Below are 20926 nucleotides of genomic sequence, written 5' to 3'. Positions count from 1 at the left end.
AGGAAATCCCGTAGGACCCTCTGTGTATCTATAAACCACCCTCATACCGTCCTGGAATGAACGCAGAGAGGAGACCACGTGCCTTTCTCTGGTTCCCACTGTTTTTATATAAGGGTAGGTTGGCTAATATCAAACCAGTGATTTAGTCTAGCTCAAGCCAAGCTTTCCCATGTCAATTCCAATATTCTTTTTAAAAAAGTGAAAAAATATCACCAATAGTCATTATGTATCAACAAAGACTGTCTTTTTTTTTTGTTTCAGTATCTTGACATTCGCATGTGAAAGCTTTGCACAAACTAGATCAAATCACTGGTTTGATATTAATCTGCCAGCTCTTAACATGTTCTTGTTAGGATATTACTGTCTGTGGCATGAGGGGACCCAAAGTGGTTAAAACTTGCGGATCTAAATTTTCTGAGGCCTCCAAATACCTCAGCAATATGACAGCTCAGTAGAGGGGGAAAACCTATGTTCTTTTGCACAGTAGGCATGTTTAATACATTAATTTCCTATGGGTGGAGTTTTATTGGGAAATGTAATCAACGCTGATCACCTAAAATGGATTACATGGCCCTAAACCAATCATAGGGCGGCACAGGGAACTGGAAACAGGGCCTCAGTTGCTCCGCTTCTCCATAAATAGACGCAGTTCAGCTCCAGGCCAGTTGGAGAGCGCATCCCAGAGTGAGGAGGAAGCCGGGAAGGAGGTAAGTGTCCAGCGGGCACTTCTGTGGGGTTTAGGAGCTGGCGTGCGCGGGGGGTTGGTTTCAGAAAGTTTGGGTGTATTTTCTCATGCATTTGCTCGAAGACTTTGGGAAGGCAGCGGATCTCCTTTGCACCCCATGATTAACTGACTCGTTATGCAATGCTTCTGTAAACTAGGAATAATGGTAACGTTCTCATCATGGTTAGGTTAGGTTTTATTTTATTTTATTTTATTTTAGAGACAGGGTCTCGCTAGAATTCCAGACTAGCCTGGAATTCCTGGGCTCAAGCCATCTGCCCACCTCCGCCTCCCGAGTAGCTGGGACTACAGGCATATGCCACAACGACCGGATAAATTTTTAATTTTTTTTGCAGAGATGGGGTCTCGGTGCGTTGCCCAGACTGGTCTTGAACTCCTGGGCTCCACCATGCTCCCGTCTCGGTCTTCCAAAAGTGTTGGAATTACAGGTGTGAGCCACCTTGCCTCCCACACACCCTTCTGAAAAAGCGTTGCTGGATTTTCCCTTTGCGCAGGGTAAAATCAAGCCATTGATGAAGGAGCATCAACCTACTAGACCAGTGAGAATCTGAGCTAAGTGTCCCTACCTGGGTGGCCCGTGTGGTATATACTCCCAGAACTGGATACTAACTCCTGTACCTGCCTTTATTTTTTCCTGTGTCTTGTTTCTTGCTTTAATGGCAAATGAACTGAGATCAAATACAAAGTGGTTTCTAGGAACATGAAACCACTTTTTTTTGAGAGACAGGATCTCACAATGTTGCCCAGGCTGTTATCAAACACGGGCTCAAGTGATCCTCCCACCTCCCTGAGCAGCAGCAGGCGCCCTGTGGCAAAACCATTTTTAATTCCAGAATTTCGGGCTCCCTTTCCTCTCTCATATCTGTATGCTTTTTCAATAAAAATTAATTTGCTTCTAATTGAAAACTAGAAATTGTATATATTTATGGCATATAGCATAATGTGCTTTGTAGTATCATAAACATTGCAGAATGGCTAAATTAAGCTAATATTCATATGCCCTACCTCATGTACTAACCATTTTTGGTTTTGAGAATACTTTAAATCTACTTTTTTTCACGATGTTGGACAATTGCTCTGTTGAATTGATTTCTTCAACTGAAATTTGTACTCTTTGACCTGGATCTCTCCAGCCCCCACCCCAGCCCTGGTAACTGTTATACTCACTGCTACCATGAGTTCCACCGGGTTTTTAATTATTATTTATGGTATTTACTTCTCTTTAAAATTTTTTTATAATTTAAACTTTTATTTTAGATTCGGTAGGTACCTGTGCAGATTCGTTACATGAGTATATTGAGTGATGCTGAGGTTTGCGGTATGACTCAGCCTGTCACCCAGGATGTGAGAATAGCACCAATAGGTAGTTTTTCAACCTTCCCTCCCTCTGTCTCTCCAGTGTTTCACTGTTTTGGAGTCCACGTCCTGATTCCCTTTCCTCTGTGTACATGCCCAGGAGCGGGATTGCCAGATCATGCAGTTGTTGTACTTTTAATTTTCTGAGGAGCTTCTATACTGTCTCCCAGATGGACTGCACTAATTTACATTCCAGCACAGGGCGCAGAGGACCCCTCTCCTCCGAATCCTCATCAACACTCGTTCCATGTGTCTTTTTGGGAATCACCACTCTAGCAGGCGTGAGGGGAGCCTTGTGGTTTGGATTTGCATGTCCCTGATGATGAGTGATGATGAGCACCTTTTCCTAGACCTGCTGGCCATTCACATGTCTCATCTGAGATGAAGCGTTCTCATAGCTGTTGAACTTGGACAATAATTGATGCCTGGAGAGTATCACTCAGTGGCTCCTGCCTGATAAAGCTAGGTTTAGGAATTAATTTTTAAACACCTTATTATTGTATGAACCCACTTTAAAATATCATAGAGCACTAGACTTTAAATCCGTGTTCTGGGATGAGACTAAGAGTAGAGAAACCCTTAGAGAGAGAAGGTAGATTAGTGATTTCCAGAGGCTGGGGTGGGTAGGCAGGGGGGTGATTACTGATAGAGACGGAGTTGCTTTTGGGGTGTTGAGATAATTCTGGAACTAGACGGTGGTGATGGTTGCACAGCATGGTGCATGTCTTAGTGCCATGAAATTGTGCACTTGAAGAGGGTAAAAATGATGAAATGTATGAATGTGCATTTTGCCAAAATAACAAAATATCTGTGGGAGCTTAATCCTCGTCGGATTCTTTAGTGCTGTCCTTTCCCTGGAACAAGTAAATGTTCTGGGGTGAACAAGGATATGTGTTGGGGGAAAATATTACATTCTAACTCTTTTTCTCTATCTTTTTGCATAACTATAACTAAAGGCTTTGCTTTGGATCTTGTCCTGATGGGAAAACATAAAGGGCTTACTTTATTGTTACCTCAGATTTTAGGAGCTTCACTTAACTGTCCTATTTAATTTATAGTCAAGAACCATGTTTTTCGAATTGACAGGAAAACTGATTCAACCTCTGCACAGTGATTTCCTACAAATCAGAATCCAGGGGGCATTAAGATTTTAAACCACAACATGTAGTCAAGTGTAGACACTGGAAGATTTCCACTGTGTTGAATTCGATGCTGCTAAAGAAGTGGCATCCAGGATGACGGATTTTGAAGGGAGGGGCGGATGGAGTAGAAACTTAAACTAATCGGGCTCATGCTTTTTCCCCCCCCAGAATTCTGAACGGACAGTGAATCTATTACTGAGGAAAACCAGAGGAAGCCTGTGTAGACAGGTATCAATTAGATACCAGCTACTGGAAGAGCTTTCTCAGAGACTGATTTAAAAATTCTCCACTAGATATGGCTGCAAATTGCACATCCTCATGGCATCAGAGAGAACCCTGCAGCAGACCTGGGTTGGAGCTGCCACGGTCTATGGCATCCTCAGAAACTGAACTTGGAAATCACAACGTGGACCCTGAGATTTCTCACGTGAACTTCAGGATGTTCACCTGCCCGAAGGAGTCGGACCCCATCCAGGCTCTGAGGAAACTCACTGAGCTGTGCCATCTGTGGCTGAGGCCCGACCTCCACACCAAAGAGCAGATCCTGGACATGCTGGTGATGGAGCAGTTCATGATCTCCATGCCCCAGGAGCTCCAGGTCTTAGTCATGATGAACGGCGTGCAGAGCTGCAAAGACCTGGAGGACCTGCTACGAAATAACAGAAGACCCAAGAAATGGGTGAGTGGGACCCTCCTGATTGGCTCAGGGAAGGGGAGCTGGGATGGGGGCTGCAGGGTGCACCTGGACTGGAGAGGACCCAAGGGGCTGCTCTAGGTCAGGGCTTCCAAGTAGAGGAGAGTTTGCCCGTCAGGGACACATGGCAGTGTCTGGGGACAGTTTTTGGTTGTCACAAGGGGGAGGACAGAGATGCTGCTAAGCATTCTCCAAAGCTCAGGACAACCCCCCATGACAAATAATCATCCAGATTCAAATATCAGCTGTGCTGAGATGGCCAATTGCTGGTCTAGGAGATGGACAGGCAGAGGGGATACAGGGACCCACACACTGTGTGAGGCCAACATGAAAGAAAGACGTTGGTAAAATATTACACCTGATGGAGTGTAGGGAAGGAGGCATTTGGGTGAACTGAAGGAGGGCCCAGAAGTCCCATCCTGAGGCAGGGAAAGTGGTTGGTATCAGAGATCCAGGGATCTGCCTCCAGGTCCCCACATGAGCCCCTAAGTTCCAACACAAAGTGAGCTGCCATTGGCCAGTTGAGTTGGATTCACCCAGGATATTTCTCCTTCTCTTCTCTTTGGTTTAGAGACTCTTTCATCTAAAGGACCCATATTTGTGTACTTACCTAGAATATTCCAGGTGCAGGCAGGTGCTGGAGTCCAGAGAGGAAAAAATTCAGACAGGATTGCTGTGTCCACAGAGCTGACTCTGCATTGGGAAGGCAGATTTGAACATTAATTACAGTGAAGTTTGAGCATTATGACAGGACCCAGGGAATATAAGAGCTACTTTCAGGTTCTCATAGTGAGTCTGATTGTCTTTTTTCTCTCTACAGTCTGTAGTCACCTTCCACGGAAAGGAATATATTGTACAGGACTCAGATGTTGAGATGGCTGACGCCCCAGCCAGCGTCAGGGATGATCCGAGAGACGTGTCCAGCCAGCGGGCCTCCTCTGTGAACCAGATGCATCCGGGGGAAGGCCAGGCCCGCCGAGAGCTGCAGACCCTGCCCAGGGTCCCTGCACTGTTCAGGAGGCAGGTGAGTGTGTGAGGCCTTGGTGTCTGGGCAGAGGTGGGAGAAGGATCAGGAAGAAATCGTGTGTCCACTGGACTGATTGACAGATTTAGCACAAGAGAAAATTAGAACCATTCCCCATGAAGATGGTACATCCCCAGACATTCATTCCTGAGCCATCACAGAGAGGGAAGGCTCATCTACTTTTCTGTCCACCATGAGAGCTTTTAGCATTTAGGGTGGGGGTTAAGAAATGGTCTCAGTGAGGGAGACAGTTGGCACAGATGAATGAACTGAAGATCCCTTCCCCATAGCCAGTTACCTCAAAGACAGTCCATGTAATTAATCAGCAAGGAAACCATTTGCTACAGATTGTCAATTTCTTTTTTTTTTTTTTTTTTTTGAGGCGGAGTCTCACTCTGTCGCCGGGACTGGAGTGCAGTGGCCGGATCTCAGCTCACTGCAAGCTCCGTCTCCCAGGTTTACGCCATTCTCCTGCCTCAGCCTCCCGAGTAGCTGGGACTACAGGCGCCCGCCACCTCGCCCGGCTAGTTTTTGTATTTTTAGTAGAGACGGGGTTTCACCGTGTTAGCCAGGATGGTCTCGATCTCCTGACCTCGTGATCCGCCCGTCTCGGCCTCCCAAAGTGCTGGGATTACAGGCTTGAGCCACCGCGCCCGGCCTAGATTGTCAATTTCTTAATTTGAGGAATGTTTCTCAGCTGGGGTGATTATGCCTTTCCAGACACATGGCCATGTCTGGAGACGTTCTTGTTTGGCATTCTCGGGGGTGGTGGGGTGTTAGTAGCATCTAGAGGGTGGAGGTGGGGTCTCTGCTCTGCACAGGAGCGCCCCCTCCAGGAGGGTGATGCAGCCCCAATGCCAGTGGTGCCACAGGTGAGGGGCCTCCACCTAGAGTCATGCTCCTTCCAGCCTCAGGGGCAGGGAGACGTTGGCACGGCGGGAAGAAATATGCTCAGAGAACCAAAGAGTGAAAACCACCAGGCACAGGAGCTGATTTAGAATATGGAGGGTGCAGATTAGGGACCGACTCAGACGTGAGGTGGTGATGTTTACTGGGGGTGAGGGGTGGTCCATAGGAAGTCTGGTGTATCCAGTCAGGAGGGGACAGACATGTCTGTGCTTCCACTGGTGTAGACTCGGAGTCATTGCCTTTGGTTTTTCATCTTCAGGGAGAGGACTATCTGCTACACAAGAGTATTGACATAAAAGGTGACCCAAAGTCTCCAGGACCCAAGCCGACCTTGGAGAAGGATCTGAAGGAAAACAGGGAAGAGAACCCAGGACTTACATCCCCAGAGCCTCAGCTTCCAATGCGTCCCAGTGAGTATGAAGACTTGGATCCACAGGGGTTAGCCCCTTCTTCTGGGGTGCAGGGCTGGGGACCCAGCATTATCATCCCCTGGGGGAGTTGGCACTCAGCTGCCAAAGCCTCCCCATCCTCCACTTGCCAGAGACCTACGGTCCAATGTCTTAGGCTTGAGGTTGAGGGGAAGTTGTCAGCCAACGTCAGTGTTTGGTTGCAATGAGTTTGGTGTATTGAAAATGTGCTTTATTAACTGTTGTGTGTGGAATCCCATCTTCCAGCAGATCTGGTGAGAGCAAAGGAGGGGAAGGAACCCCCAAAAATAGCCTCTGCGGAAAATGTGGATGCCGACACACCTTCTGCCTGCGTTGTGGAGAGAGAAGCTTCGACTCACAGCGGGAACAGAGGAGACGCTCCGAATCTCAGAGGTCCCAAAAGAAGCAAACGGGACGCCTCCTCCATTTCCCAAGAAGAACCTCAAGGAGAAGCCACACCTGTGGGCAACAGAGAATCCCCAGGACAAGTTGGGATGAATTCAATTCATTCCCCAGGCCCTGCGAGCCCCGTCAGTCACCCTGATGGCCAAGACGCCAAGGCACTGCCGCCCTTTGCATGTGACGTGTGCGATAAGAGGTTTACGTGTAATTCCAAGCTAGTCATCCACAAGAGATCACACACAGGAGAGAGACTGTTTCAATGTAATCTCTGTGGGAAGCGTTTCATGCAGCTCATTAGCCTCCAATTTCACCAGCGAACCCACACCGGCGAGAGGCCCTACACGTGTGACGTCTGCCAGAAGCAGTTCACCCAGAAGTCCTACCTGAAGTGTCACAGGAGAAGCCACACAGGGGAGAAGCCCTTCGAATGTAAAGACTGCAAGAAAGTTTTCACCTACAGGGGGAGCCTGAAGGAGCACCAGCGCACCCACTCCGGAGAGAAACCCTATCAGTGTTCCACGTGTCCAAGAGCCTTCGGTCGGCTGAAGTTGTTAAGACGCCACCAGAAAACACATCCAGAAGCCACTTCTCAGTGATTGCATAATCCGGTCTATGCCTTCTGCACCGAGAAGAAGTGAATGATGATTTTTCACTGATGTTACCAGAGGACATTTGACACGTGCAAGGGCGCCTGGCACACAGAGGGAGTGCCCTAGATATGAATTGCCATGATGTTTGAGTAAATATGTATCCTCCCCACTGAGCTTTGTTTTCTGTTTCATTATGTCCATTGTTTTCTTATAGGTTTATTTTGGTTTGTGTTGCTGTTCTTTCAATAAACGATCATCTTATTAGTTTTCAATATTGTAGAACAAAAAACTGAGTTTCCTGATGGACATGGGGTTACCCACTGTTTTGTTGTAAAGTAAAATTGTCCAAGGAGGGTGGCCATATAAAATACATAATGCCTGGTGAAATTTGAGTTTCAGATAAACAATTTTCTTTAGTATCAGCATGTTCTAAATTATTCATTATCTGAAACTCAGCTTTTATTGGGTATCCTGTAGCGTTTTCATTTTCTTTCTTTTTTTTTTTTTTTTTTTTTGAGATGGCGTCTCCCTCTGTCACCCAGGCTGAGGTTCAGTGGTGCAATCACCGCTCACTGCAGCCACAACCTTCCAGGCTCAAGCAATCCTCCTGTCTAAGCCTTCCGAGCAGCTGAGACTACAGGAGCATGCCACCAACTTAGCTAATTTTTGTGTTTTTTTGTAGAGATGGAGTTTTGCCATGTTGCCCGGCCTGGTCTTGAACTCATAAGTACAAGTGATCCATCTGCCTTGGCTTCTTTAAGTGCTGGCATTCCAGGCATGAGCCACGGTACCCTGTATTGTTTTTATTAGACTTTAATATAATTATTATATTCAAATTTTTGGAAATAATTTTTTTCTATGAGAATACTTTATTAGGCAAAATCTTATACTATAAAAATGCTTTAAAATGCAGCAGGAGGAGAGGTGAAGACACGAACAAGTGCATAGTGACACATGGGGAAATAATTTTTTGTAGTGATGGGATTTTTTGTTGCCTAGGCTGGTGTGGTGTGAGCCACCACGCCTGGCTCTAGACTTTCTTTTTCAGAGCTGTTTTAGGTTCACAGGGAAACTCAGTGGACAGCACAGAGTTCCCCTAGACTCCCTCCCCACACAGCACAGCCTCTCCCCGCCCAGCATCCCCAGCAGAGCGGTGCACCTGTTCCATCAGTGAGCCTGCCCGGACACATCACCAGTACCCAGAGTCCATGGTGTCCATTAGGGCTCGCTCTGGGTGTTGTACATCCTGTGGGTTTGGATAAAGGCCTCATGAGGATCCACCACTGGAGTATCATGGGGGCTATTTTCACTGCCCCCCGGATCCTCTCTGCTCTGCCTGTGTATCTCCCTGCCCCAGATGGTGTATTTTGTGGCCTAAATTTGGCAATTTCTAAATTCCCAATGTGACTCTTGGACGACAGAGGCATTCGGAGTCTCTGGGGACTAGTTGGTCTTAGTGATATTCCCATCCCCTGAAGGCGTGGTTAATCCACAGGTGGGTGGGCCCCAAATTCAGCGTTTCTGATTGAGTAGACCGGGGATGGGGCCTGAGAGTGTGCATTAAAACATAGAATTCGTTTTAGAATAGCTTTCTAAAGTCCATAGAGCTACCTCATGCCCCACGCCATTTCCCCCATTGCTAACTGATTCATTAGTAGGGCACATTTGCCACAAGCGATGAACTGACTGGATACATTGCCTTGATCTAAGACCCATACCTTACTGAGGCCTCCTTAGTGTTTCCACAATGTCCTCCTCTTCCTTCCTCCCCATCCAGGACACCACATTGCCTTGAGTCGTCACGTCTCCCTAGGATCCTCTCGGTGACAATTTCTCAGATTGTACTTGTTTGGGATCACCTGAGAGTGTGCATTTTAGGTGGTGCTGATGCTGCTGGTCTTGGGAGGACATTTTATGGATGGCTTGTTGAGCTGACAGGCAGAGTCCTGCAATCTGCAGAGCTCCGGAAAGGTCCCTTCCTGAATAGGCAGGATTCATTTATTAAAGGCCACTTTTATAAGACTTTGGTTCTTGTCATTTTAATTTAAAGGAATTTAAACAAGAGATACACAGCAAAGAGATGCAGCATAGAGTAACTGATTGCAAAGGAAATAGGGTATTTTGAAAGTTAAGTGCGGAATAGACAGGACATCCCTGGAGCAAGGATTCAGGGCTGGCTGCTCCGATGGATGACACAGCAAAGACCTGCTGTCTTTATGGGAGTCTCGGATGACTACACCTAGTGGGGTGGGACGAGGTGTTACTAGTAAGCACGTTCTGGGTGGTCCTCTGGGCGCACAGGTGCAGTAGCTGTGCACACGTCTCATTAACATCTTTAGTCTCCACCCAGGGGTGTGTTTTTTACTATCACAACAAGCAAAGTGTCAGTGTGTGGATGGGTAAGATCAAAGTGTGCAAGCTCTCAGAAATTCCTTACTGGAGATGGCTTTGCTTGAATGAACTCAATTCCAGTGTGAACGTTGAGGCTTATTTTGTTCACTGTATAGTCACCACATGTGCAGCATCCTAAGGACATGGTCATTTCCTTGACTGCCTATCCTGCCTCACCCAGGTCCCTTTTGGAGTAGCATTCTTTGAGGCAGGGGCCTAGAATCCACCATAAAATGTACATAGACTCCCCTTTCATTCAAGAAGTGGAGGTAGGTGTGGGTGGTGGTTCTCTTTTGGTGATTGGGTTCAACCTTCTTCACCAGATGTAGAAAATGTTTTGATGATACTACCTGCCCATTTAATTTCAATCATGGTGCTCTATGATCCATTAGTGACTCTAATGTTTCTTTAGAGCTTCATTTTCTAATTTGGCTACATGTTGAAGTCACTTGAAGAGTTTTTAATGTTTTTTTTTTTATTAAAGCAATGCCTGGGGTCCAGCCCTAAAATAATGATGTGATTGGCTGAGGATGTGGCCCCTGTGTTGGGAGTTTATAAAACTCCCCAGGTGATCTAACATGTGGCTGAGTCTGTTTTTTTTTTTTTTTTTTTTTTTTTTTGAGACGGAGTCTAGCTCTGTCGCCCAGGCTGGAGTGCAGTGGCCGGATCTCAGCTCACTGCAAGCTCCGCCTCCTGGGTTTACGCCATTCTCCTGCCTCAGCCTCCCAAGTAGCTGGGACTACAGGCGCCCGCCACCTCGCCCGGCTCGTTTTTTGTATTTTTTTTTTTTTTTTAGTAGAGACGGGGTTTCACCATGTTAGCCAGGATGGTCTCGATCTCCTGACCTCGTGATCCGCCCGTCTCGGCCTCCCAAAGTGCTGGGATTACAGGCTTGAGCCACCGCGCCCGGCCCATGTGGCTGAGTCTGGCAGGCTGATTTTCTGATTGCCTGGACACTGCAATTCCTGTCCTCTCATGGGGATGAGTGAGTTCATTTCCATGGCAGGATCATGCACCTCTGTTCCCAGTCTAAAGACGGTAGACTGAGTCAGGCGCAGTGGCTCCTGCCTGTAATCCCAGCACTTTGGGAGGCCGGGACGGGTGGATCACGAGGTCAAGAGATCGAGACCATCCTGGCCAACATGGTGAAACCCCGTTTCTACTAAAAATACAAAAACTAGCCAGGTGTGGTGGTGTGCACCTGTAGTCCCAGCTATGCAGGAGGCTGAGGAAGAAGAATCGCTTGAACCCGGGAGGTGGAGTTTGCAGTGAAACGAGATCACACCGCTGTACTCCAGCCTGATAACAGAGCAAGACTCTGTCAAAAAAAAAAATAAGAAAATAAGAAGGTAGACTGCACTGACCAACCCTGGATAGGTGTCTCTCCTGCCATATCTGGCTGCGTGAACCACTCCAGGGACTGCCCCTCACAGGGACTGCCCCTCATGGCTAAGGGCGCACCTGACCTCGGGCTGCCTTCATGCTGCTGCTCCTCAGGCACCTATGTGCTCTGGTGGATGCTCCAAGCCAAGATACCCACTGCAACCCCAAAAAGCCATGTGCTATAAATGACTTTGAGTTGAATTTAGAAGGTGCCTTTTTTGGCAGAGAAACAACAATGTAGCACCGCCTAATCCTCCCAAGCTGGAGCTAAATCTGCACCAGCCAACCTGGCCCACCTGGTGGCTTTTCAGACTCTGACCTTGCTGATGGGACATCAGGTGGGGAGGGAGGCTGTGGCACAGCCATGGGAAGAAGGGGGAAGACAGCAGCTCCCTCAGCATGATTCCCGGGATGGTGGAGGCTGGGTGGGTCAACATGGTTGGAGTTGATTCTAGCTTTCTGGCTTCCCAGAAAAAGGAGCTGGGAAGCTGAGCTCAAGCAAGTCTCCTGCCTCAGCCTCCCAAGTAGCTGGGACTACAGGTGTGTGCCACCACACCCAGCTAATTTTTAAATTATTTATAGAGTCGGGGTCTCACTATGTTGCCCAGATGGATCTCCAACTCCTGGGCTTGAGCAATCCTCCTCCCTCAACCTCCCAGAGTGCTGGGATTACAGGTGTGAGTTACCGTGTGTGTTCACGGTGCCTGGCCCAGGTTCCTTTTCTGCCAGCTTAGAAGGGCAGCCCCGTGACTGAATGGGATTCTGAGGATGACTCCACAGTTAGATCCTTGTTGCAGTGTGTCCCACCTGAAACGCTGCACATCTGAACTGGGACTGTTAACACTCGTGCCAATACAGTGTGGGGTGCCAGGAAGTGTCTGCTGGTATTTGCGGGGGGAAAAAAATCTATTTTGTTCACCTACTTTATCAAAGGGAAATCTTGGGGAGAACAGTAGTATTTTTTTAAAATCAGGTGTGAAAACAAGTTACAGATCGTCCAAAAAAAAAAAAAAAGAGAGAGAGGGAGAAGACAGTAGGGTGATTTCTTAGAAAACCAGAGGCATTTGGGGTCTCGGCCTTCGGGCTCCATCCAGCGCCATCGGCCTGACGCTGCAGCCAAGGCAGACATGGATGGGCTCCTTCTTCGCAGACAGCGTTGGACCAGGCCCGGGCTCTAGGCGCAGCCTCCGGCCCAGGCTGGAGCGTTCAGGGCGGAGGCCTGGGGGGACCCGGCCCCTCACTGGCTCCCCTCCCGTCTGCAGCCGCAGGGCCGTAGGCAGCCACGGCGCTCAGCCGGAATGGCATGATCTCGAAGCCCCATTTCCACAAGGACTGCAGCGGCGCCTGGCCACGTGGTTCCACCAGCCGGCCCGGAAGACCCGCAGGCGCCAGGCGAGGCAAGCCAAGGCGCGCAGCCTCGCCCCGCCCCGCCCGGATCCGGCGCAACGTGCGCTGCTACCACGCGAAGGTGCACAGGGCCGCGGCTGCCGCCTGGAGGAGCTCAGGGTGGCCGGCATGCACAAGAAGCTGGCCCGGACCAGTGGCGTTTCTGTGGATCGGAGGAGGCGGAGTCCCTGCAGGCCAACACGCAGCGGCTGAAGGAGCCCCGCTCCAAACTCATCCGCTTCCCCAGGAAGCCCTCCCAAGAAGGGAGACAGTTCTGCTGAAGAACTGAAACAGGCCACTCAGCTGAGAGCACCGGTCATGCCCATCCCGAATGCCTATAAGGAAAAAGCTCGAGTCATCACTGAGGAGAATTTCGAAGCCTTCGCTAATCTCCGCCTGGCCCGTGCCAACGCCCGGCTCTTCAGCATCCCGGCGAAAAGAGCCAAGGAAGCTGCAGAACAAGATGTTGAAAAGAAAAAATAAAGCCCTCCTGGGGACTTGCAATCAGTCAGCAGTTATGCCGGGTCTCCACGTGATGTATTTCCCGGGAGCAACTGGGCCTGGGATGGGGCTTCCTGACTGTGACTTCCTGGCAGGGGGTTTGGGGTTTTCTTGAAAGACAGTCCAAGCCCTGGATTATGCCTTCCTTTCGTGTTAAAGCACTGTCGTTTTTGTTTTGTTTTGTTTTGTTTTTTTAAGAAAGAAAAAGAAAAGTAGAGGGATTTGCCCCGCACGGTGGCTCACGCCTGTAATCCTATCACTTTGGGAGGCCAAGGCGGGTGGATTGCCTGAGCTCAGGATGTTCAAGACCAGCCTGGGCAACACAGTGAAACCCTCCCTGTCTCTACTAAAATACACAGATTAGCCGGGCGTGGCGGCGGGCGCCTGTAATCCCGGCTCCTCGGGAGGCTGAGGCAGGAGAATGGCATAAACCTGGGAGATGGAGCTTGCAGTGACCCAAGGTCGCACCACTGCACTCCAGCCTGGGGGACAGAGCAAGACTCTGTCTCGAATTAATTAATTAATTAATTAAAATAAACGTGGAGGGATTCCGTGTGGGTGAGTATGCGTCAAGTTGGTTTGGCACAGGAGCTTTCTAGCCATTCCTTATCTGTTCAGAAGTGGCTAATCCACCCACCGCCAGGATGGCTCATCAAACTATGGAACCATTTACCCTTATGGTGCACAACTGTAATAGCCAATCATCTCCAGGTGCCAAGTATGTCCTCTCATTTCATTCTCAATACAGTAACGAGCGGAGGGCGGGGACCATTTCAAAGACAAAACGTGGACACCGTTTTTACACACAACGATGTTTGCACAAAATGATGGAAATGACTTGGTTTTCACAATTATCCAAAGCTAAATAGAAACAAGCATAAATCTCAACTCAAGCCTGCCAAGTCCTATCCTGTTGTCACATGTGAAACGTGAAAACTTGACCCGTTGTACTAGTAGGTGGAGCTACCGCTATGTGAGTCGTTGAATTGGTCTGACAGGTAGAGTTGGGTTGACATTGCCGACTCCTAAAATTAGAATCTAGACATTGCAGGTACGTCACTCACAGCTCCAGCAAATGCCTCTGCCTTCATAGAGTAGCTTTCTGACTTCTGTTTAACATTTTCTCAGAAGATACCTTGAAAATAGCCCATAGAGCCGAATGCGGTAGCTCATGCCTATAATCTCAGCACTCTGAGAAGCTGAGGCAGGTGGGTAGCTTGGGCTCAGGAGTTAAAGACCAGCCTGGGCAACATGATGAAACCCCATCTCTACAAAAACATACAAAAAAAAAAAAAAAAAAAAAAAAAAGGCCAGGCGCAGTGGCTCACGTCTGTAATCCCAGCACTTTGGGAGGCCAAGGCGGGCGGATCACGAGGTCAGCAGTTCGAGACCAGCCTGACCGATATGGTGAACCCTGTTTCTACTAAAAATTCAAAAAGTAGCTGGGCATGGTGGCATGTGACTGTAATCCCAGCCACTCAGGAGGCTGAAGCAGGAGAATCGCTTGAACCCAGAAGGTGGAGGATGCAGTGAGCTGAGATCGTGCCATTGCACTCCAGCCTGGGCAGCAGGGCAAGACTCCTGTCTCAAAAAAAAAGAAAAAGAAAAAAAAATTCGGCCGGGCGCGGTGGCTCAAGCCTGTAATCCCAGCACTTTGGGAGGCCGAGACGGGCGGATCACAAGGTCAGGAGATCGAGACCATCCTGGCTAACATGGTGAAACCCCGTCTCTACTAAAAAAAAAAAAATACAAAAAAACTAGCTGGGCGTGGTGGCGGGCGCCTGTAGTCCCAGCTACTCGGGAGGCTGAGGCAGGAGAATGGCATAAACCCAGGAGGCGGAGCTAGCAGTGAACTGAGATCCAGCCACTGCACTCCAGCCTGGGCGACAGAGCGAGACTCTGTCTCAAAAAAAAAAAAAAGAAAAAAAAGAAAAAAAAATTCTACTATGTTAGCAATTTTCAGACATGCAATACATTGCTAATGGCTGCAGTCTCTATGTTGTACAATAGATTTCTTAAACACTTTTCCTGTCTAACTGAAATTTTGTATCCTTTGACCAACATCTCTGCTATTTCCCCTGTCTCCTGTCTCCCTCAGCCTAGGTTACCAGAGGCTTGAGAGTTCTAGGCTGAGGACCTGATTTAGAGATCCTCGGTTGGAGAAAGTTTTATGACACCACATACAGCCTGATGCCAGGAGCAGCCACCTCAAGCTAGAGGTATGGGTCTTATGTATCCGCACGGAAACAGACTCATACTCTAGGGTTAGCTGTCTATTGGACCAGAAACCTCTTAAAGGTAAGGACTGTACTCTGTACCTCTTTTTATCTTTTTTTTTTTTTTTTTTTCCTGAGACAGTCTTGCTCTGTCCCCCAGGCTGGAGTGCAACCTCTGCCTCCTGGCTTCAAGTGATTCTCCTGCCTCAGCCTCCTGAGTATCTGGGATTACATGTGTGTGTCACCACACCCAGCTAAGTTTTGTATTTTTAGTAGAGATAGGGTTTCACCATGTTGGGCAGGCTGGTCTCGAACTCCTGACCTCATGATCCACCCGCCTTGGCCTCCCAAAGTGCTGGGATTACAAGCGTGAGCCACTGCGCCCGGCCTACCCTCTTTTTATCTTAAACTCCCATTATGATTGGTAAGCTAAACTTCAATTAAGCAGATAATACGGAAAACTCAGATAACCTGGCCCCACTCTTCTTTTCCTGCCTCAGCATCGGTTCTTTATTCTGCAAGTTTCATGAGAACAGAGACTTTGTCCTACTAATTTTTTCATACTTTTTTCTTTTTTATCTTTCTCTTTATTCTGACATATTATGGCATTAAATACATTTCTTTTTTTTCTTCTTTTTTTTTTTTTTGAGACGGAGTCTCACTCTGTCGCCCAGGCTGGAGTGCAATGACGTGATCTTGGCTCACTGCAAGCTCCCCTTCCCGGGTTCAATTGATTCGCCTGCCTCAGCCTCCCAAGTAGTTGGGATTACAGGCGTGAGCCACCGTGCCCGGCCGCACTGGGCTTTTTTGAGGTTGCAGTGGGTATCTTGTTTTCATTGTCAGTCAGGACAGCAGATAAATCAAGCTGTGCTGTCCACTGAGTTTCCCTGTGAACCTAAAACAGCTCTGAAAAAGAAAGTCTAGAGCCAGGCGTGCTGGCTCACACCACACCAGCCTGGGCAACAAAAAATCCCATCACTACAAAAAAATTTCAAAAAATTTGAATATCATAATTATAATAAAGTCTAATAAAACCTATACAGGGCACAGCGGCTCATGCCTGTAATGCCAGCACTTAAGGAGGCTGAGGCAGGTGGATCACCTGTACTCAGAAGTTCAAGACCACCCTGGGCAACAAGGCAAATCTTCATCTCCACAAAAAACACGAAAATTAGCCGAAGTGGTGGTACGATCCTGCAGTCCCAGCTACTTGGGAGGCTTAGATGGGAGGATTGCTTGAGCCTGGAAGGTCACGGCTGCAGTGGGCGATGATCCTGCTACTGCAATCCAGCCTGGTTGACAGAGGGAGATCCCATCTCAAAAAAAAGAATAGAAAAAAAAAGAAAACTGTTTAGGATACCCAATAAAAGCTGAGTTTGAGAAAAATAATGAATAATTTAGAACATGGTGATACTAAAAATAATGTTTTATCTGAAACCCACATTTCCCCTGGCATATTGTGTATTTAATCTGGACACCCTCCTTGGACAATTGTACTTTACAGCAAAACAGTGGGTAACAGCATGTCAATCAGGAGACTCCGTTTTTTGTTACAAAATATTGAAAACTAATAAGATGTTTGTTTATTGAAAGAACAGCAACACAAACCAAAATAAACCTATAACAATAGACATAACGTCGCCGGGCGCAGTGGCTCACGCCTGTAATCCCAGCACTTTGGGAGGCCGAGACGGGCGGATCACAAGGTCAGGAGATCGAGACCATCCTGGCTAACACGGTGAAACCCCGTCTCTACTAAAAAATACAAAAGCTAGCCGGGCGACGTGGCGGGCGCCTGTAGTCCCAGTTACATGGGAGGCTGAGGCAGGAGAATGGCGTAAACCCGGGAGGCGGAGCTCACAGTGAGCTGAGATCTGGCCACTGCGCTCCAGCCTGGTCGACAGAGCGAGACTCTGTCTCAAAAGGAAAAAAAAAAAAAAATAGACATAATGAAACAAAAACCAAAATTCACTGGGGAGGAAAAAGATGTAAACAAACATCCTAGGAATTCCTGTCTAGGGCACCCCTGTGTGTGCCAGGCACCCTTCGTGTGTCAGATGTCATCTGATAACATCGGTGAAAAATCGTCATTCACACTTTCTTGGTGCAGGAGACGCAGACCCGTTGACGAAGTCACTGCGAAGTGGTTTCTGGATGTGTTTTCTGGTGGCGTCTTAAGGTTGCAGGCCGACCGAAGGCTCTTGAACACTTGGGACATTTGTAAGGTTTCTCTCCGGAGTGGGTGCGCTGGTGCTCCTTCAGATTCGCCTTGTAGGTGAAAACTTTCTTGCAGTCTTTACATTCGAAGGGCTTCTCCCCTGTGTGGCTTCTCCTGTGACACTTCAGGTAGGACTTCTGGGTGAACTGCTTCTGGCAGACGTCACATGTGTAGGGCCTCTCGCCGGTGTGGGTTCGCTGGTGAAATTGCAGGCCTATGCGCTGCGTGAAACGCTTCCCACAGAGATTACATTGAAAGGGTCTCTCTCCTGTGTGTGATCTCTTGTGGATGACTAGCTTGCCGCGATACTTAAACCTCTTACTGCACACCTCACACGCAAAGGGCAGCAGTTCCTTAACTCCTTGGCCATCGGGGTGACTGGCTGGGCCCGCAGGGCCCGGGGAATGAACTGGATTGATCTCAGCTTGTCCCGGGGATTCTCTGTTGCCCACAGGTGTGGCTCCTCCTTGAGGTTCTTCTTGGGAAATGGAGGAGGCGTCCCGTTTGATTCTTTTGGGACCTCTGAGATTCGGAGCGTCTCCTCTGTTCCCGCTGTGAGTCGAAGCTTCTCTCTCCACAACGCAGGCAGAAGGTGTGTTGGCATCCACATTTTCCACAGAGGCTCTTTTTTGGGGTTCCTTCCCCTCCTTTGCACTCACCAGATCTGCTGGAAGATGGGATTCCACACACAACAGTTAATAAAGCGCATTTTCAATACACCAAACTCATTGCGACCAAACACTGACCTTGTCTGAGAACTTCCCCTCAAGCTCAAGCCTAAGACATTGGACCGTAGGTCTCTAGAGAGTGGGGGGTGGAGAGGATTTGGCAGCTGAGTGCCAACTCCCCAGACATGATAATGCTGGGACCCCACTCCTGCATGCCAGAAGAGAGGGGCTATCTCCACACAGGTCTAAGTCTTCATACTTACTGGGACCGTTTGGAAGCTGAGGCTCTGGGGATGTAACTCCTGGGTTTTCCTCCCTGTCTTCCTCCAGGTCCTTCTCCAAGGTTGGCTTGGGGCTCAGAGCCTTTGGGTCACCTTTCATGACAATCGTCTCTGGCAGCAAGAAGTCCTCTTCCTGACAATGAAAAACCAAGGGCAATGATTCCGTGTCTAAACTGGGGGAAGTTTAGGCATCTCTGCCTTTTCCTGATGGAATGCACCAACATTCAAAACCACCACACCAATGACACAGGTGTGGTGGTTTTCACTGTTTGGTTCTCTGAGCATATTTCTTCCTGCCATGCCAACATCTCCCTGCCCCTGAGGCTGGAAGGAGCATGACTCTAGGTGGAGGCCCCTCACCCCTGGCACCATTGGCATTGGGGCTGCATCACCCTCCTGGAGGGGGCGCTCCTGTGCAGAGCAGAGACCCTGCCTCCACCCTCTAGATGCTACTAACACCGCCATCACCTCCTACAATGACACACAAAAACATCTCCAGACATGTCCATGTGTCCTGAAAGGCAAAATCACCCCAGTTGAGAAACACTCCTCAAATTAAGAAATCGACAATCTATAGAAAGTGGGTTCCTTGCTGAATTATTACATTAAACGTCTCTGAGGAAACTGGATGTGGAAGGGACCTTCAGTTCAGTCATCTATGCCAACTGCCTCCCTCACTTCACTGAGACCATTTCTTACCCCCCACCCTCAATGCTAAAAGCTCTCACAGTGGAGGGAAAAGTAGATGAGGTTTTCCTCTCTGCGATGGTTCAGGAATGAATGTCTGGGGATGTACCATGTCCATGGGGAATGGTTCTAATTTTGTCCTGTGCCAAATCTGTCGATCAGTCCTGCAGCCACAAGACTTCCTCCTGTTCCTTCTCCCACCTCTGCCCAGACACCAAGGCCTCACACACTCACCTGCCTCCTGAACAGTGCAGGGACCCTGGGCAGGGTCTGCAGTTCTCGGTGGGCCTGGCCTTCCCCCGGACGCATCTTTTTCACAGAGGAGGCCCACTGGCTGGACACGTCTCTCGGATCATCCCTGGCACTGGCGGGGGCTTCAGCCATCTCAACATCTGAGTCCTGCATAAGATAATCCTTGCCGAGCAAGTTGACCACAGACTGTAGAGGGAAAAGAGACAATCAGACTCACTATGAGAACCTGAAAGTAGCTCTCATATTCCCTGGGTCCTGCCATAATGGTCACACTTGACTGTAATTAATGTTCAAATCTGCCTTCCCGATGCAGTCAGCTCTGTGGACACAACAATCCTGTCTGAATTTTTTCCTCTCTAGACTCCAGCACCTGCCTGCACCTGGAGTTTTCTAGATAAGTACATAAATATGGGTCCTTTAGATGAAAGAGTCTAAACCAAAGAGAAGACAGGGAGAAATATTCCGGGTGAATCCAACTCAATTGGCCGGTGGCAGCTCACCTTGTGTTGGAGCTTAGGGGCTCATATGGGGACCTGGAGGCAGATCCCTGGATCTCTGATACCAACCACTTTCCCTGCCTCAGGATGGGACTTCTGGGCCCCCCTTCAGTTCACCCTAATGCCTCCTTCCCTACATTCCATCAGATGTAATATTTTACCAACGTCTTTCTTTCATGTTGGCCTCACACAGTGTGTGGGTCCCTGTATCCCCTCTGCCTGTCCATCTCCTAGACCAGGAATTGGCCATCTCAGCACAGCTGATATTTGAATCTGGATGATTATTTGTCATGGGGGGTTGTCCTGAGCTTTGGAGAATGCTTAGCAGCATCTCCTGTCCTCCCCCTTGTGACAACCAAAAACTGTCCCCAGACACTGCCATGTGTCCCTGACGGGCACACTCTCCTCTACTTGGAAGCCCTGACCTAGAGCAGCCCCTTGGGTCCTCTCCAGTCCAGGTGCACCGTGCAGCCCCCATCCCAGCTCCCCTTCCCTGAGCCAATCAGGAGGGTCCCACTCACCCATTTCTTGGGTCTTCTGTGATTTCGCAGCAGGTCCTCCAGGTCTTTGCAGCTCTGCACGCCGTTCATCATGACTAAGACCTGGAGCTCCTGGGGCATGGAGATCATGAACTGCTCCATCACCAGCATGTCCAGGATCTGCTCTTTGGTGTGGAGGTCGGGCCTCAGCCACAGATGGCACAGCTCAGTGAGTTTCCTCAGAGCCTGGATGGGGTCCGACTCCTTCGGGCAGGTGAACATCCTGAAGTTCACGTGAGAAATCTCAGGGTCCACATTGTGATTTCCAAGTTGAGTTGCTGGGGATGGCAGGGACTGTGGTGGCTCTGACTCAGGGCTGTTGCAGGGTTCTCCCAGACCCCATGAGGGTGTGCAATTTGCAGCCATATCTACAGGAGAATATTTCAATCAGCCTCTGGGAAAGCTCTGCCAGTAGCTGGTGTCTAATTGTGACCTATCTACTGTACACAGACCACCCCTGGTTTTTCTCAGTAACAGATTCACTGTTCGTTCAGAAGTCTGCAGGGACAAAAAAGCATGAGCTCTATTAGTTGAAGTTTCTACTCTACCCACCCCTCCCTTCCAAATCCCTCATCCCAATCCCAGACCCCATTTCCTCTCTAGCATTGGACTCAGCA

General features: G+C 48.8%; 2 protein-coding genes and 1 pseudogene across 5 annotated transcripts; 2 read left to right on the top strand and 1 right to left on the bottom strand.

The window, feature by feature from the left end:
- Positions 1–645: 645 nt before the first annotated feature.
- Positions 646–7569, top strand: LOC117091771 (zinc finger and SCAN domain-containing protein 5A). Of its 4 annotated transcripts, none has more exons than XM_033224536.1 (5): positions 646–707; positions 3537–3922; positions 4758–4961; positions 6130–6280; positions 6548–7569. In XM_033224536.1, exons 2-5 carry the CDS (start codon positions 3539–3541, stop codon positions 7294–7296), a joined length of 1488 nt encoding a protein of 495 aa, XP_033080427.1. In that variant the 5' UTR covers positions 646–707; positions 3537–3538; the 3' UTR covers positions 7297–7569. The 4 variants fall into 4 exon arrangements, with proteins under 4 accessions (XP_033080427.1, XP_033080425.1, XP_033080426.1 ...); XM_033224534.1 differs by having other exon boundaries at positions 647–707; positions 6545–7569; XM_033224535.1 differs by lacking the exon at positions 646–707 and having other exon boundaries at positions 3008–3922.
- Positions 7570–9914: 2345 nt separating this feature from the next.
- LOC117091361 lies at positions 9915–12964 on the top strand (annotated as a pseudogene).
- Positions 12965–17300: 4336 nt separating this feature from the next.
- On the bottom strand, positions 17301–20675 carry ZSCAN5C (zinc finger and SCAN domain containing 5C). The gene is made up of 4 exons (XM_033224537.1): positions 20292–20675; positions 19256–19459; positions 18317–18467; positions 17301–18052 (listed from the first exon to the last, which is right to left on the bottom strand). The coding sequence occupies exons 1-4, from the start codon at positions 20673–20675 to the stop codon at positions 17301–17303; spliced, it is 1491 nt and encodes a 496-aa protein (XP_033080428.1).
- Positions 20676–20926: the final 251 nt, after the last annotated feature.

Source organism: Trachypithecus francoisi, unplaced genomic scaffold, assembly GCF_009764315.1.
Source record: "Trachypithecus francoisi isolate TF-2019V2 unplaced genomic scaffold, Tfra_2.0 Lachesis_group12, whole genome shotgun sequence".
NCBI classification, from domain to species: Eukaryota; Metazoa; Chordata; class Mammalia; order Primates; family Cercopithecidae; genus Trachypithecus; species Trachypithecus francoisi.
The sequence above is the reverse complement of the archived record's forward strand: the minus strand, read 5'-3'. Positions and strand labels throughout refer to the sequence as shown.

What these genes read in the sequence shown, in the direction of transcription:
- ZSCAN5C (XM_033224537.1), bottom strand. Translation starts at nt 20,675, where the DNA reads ATGGCTGCAAATTGCACACCCTCATGGGGTCTGGGAGAACCCTGCAAC. An exon ending in ACAGAAGACCCAAGAAATGG is followed by an intron (nt 19,460 to 20,291) that starts GTGAGTGGGACC and finishes TTCCCTCTACAG; the next exon opens with TCTGTGGTCAACTTGCTCGG. An exon ending in TCAGCTTCCAAACGGTCCCA is followed by an intron (nt 18,053 to 18,316) that starts GTAAGTATGAAG and finishes CCCATCTTCCAG; the next exon opens with CAGATCTGGTGAGTGCAAAG.
- LOC117091771 (XM_033224534.1), top strand. Translation starts at nt 3,539, where the DNA reads ATGGCTGCAAATTGCACATCCTCATGGCATCAGAGAGAACCCTGCAGC. An exon ending in ACAGAAGACCCAAGAAATGG is followed by an intron (nt 3,923 to 4,757) that starts GTGAGTGGGACC and finishes TTCTCTCTACAG; the next exon opens with TCTGTAGTCACCTTCCACGG. An exon ending in CTGCACTGTTCAGGAGGCAG is followed by an intron (nt 4,962 to 6,129) that starts GTGAGTGTGTGA and finishes TTTCATCTTCAG; the next exon opens with GGAGAGGACTATCTGCTACA.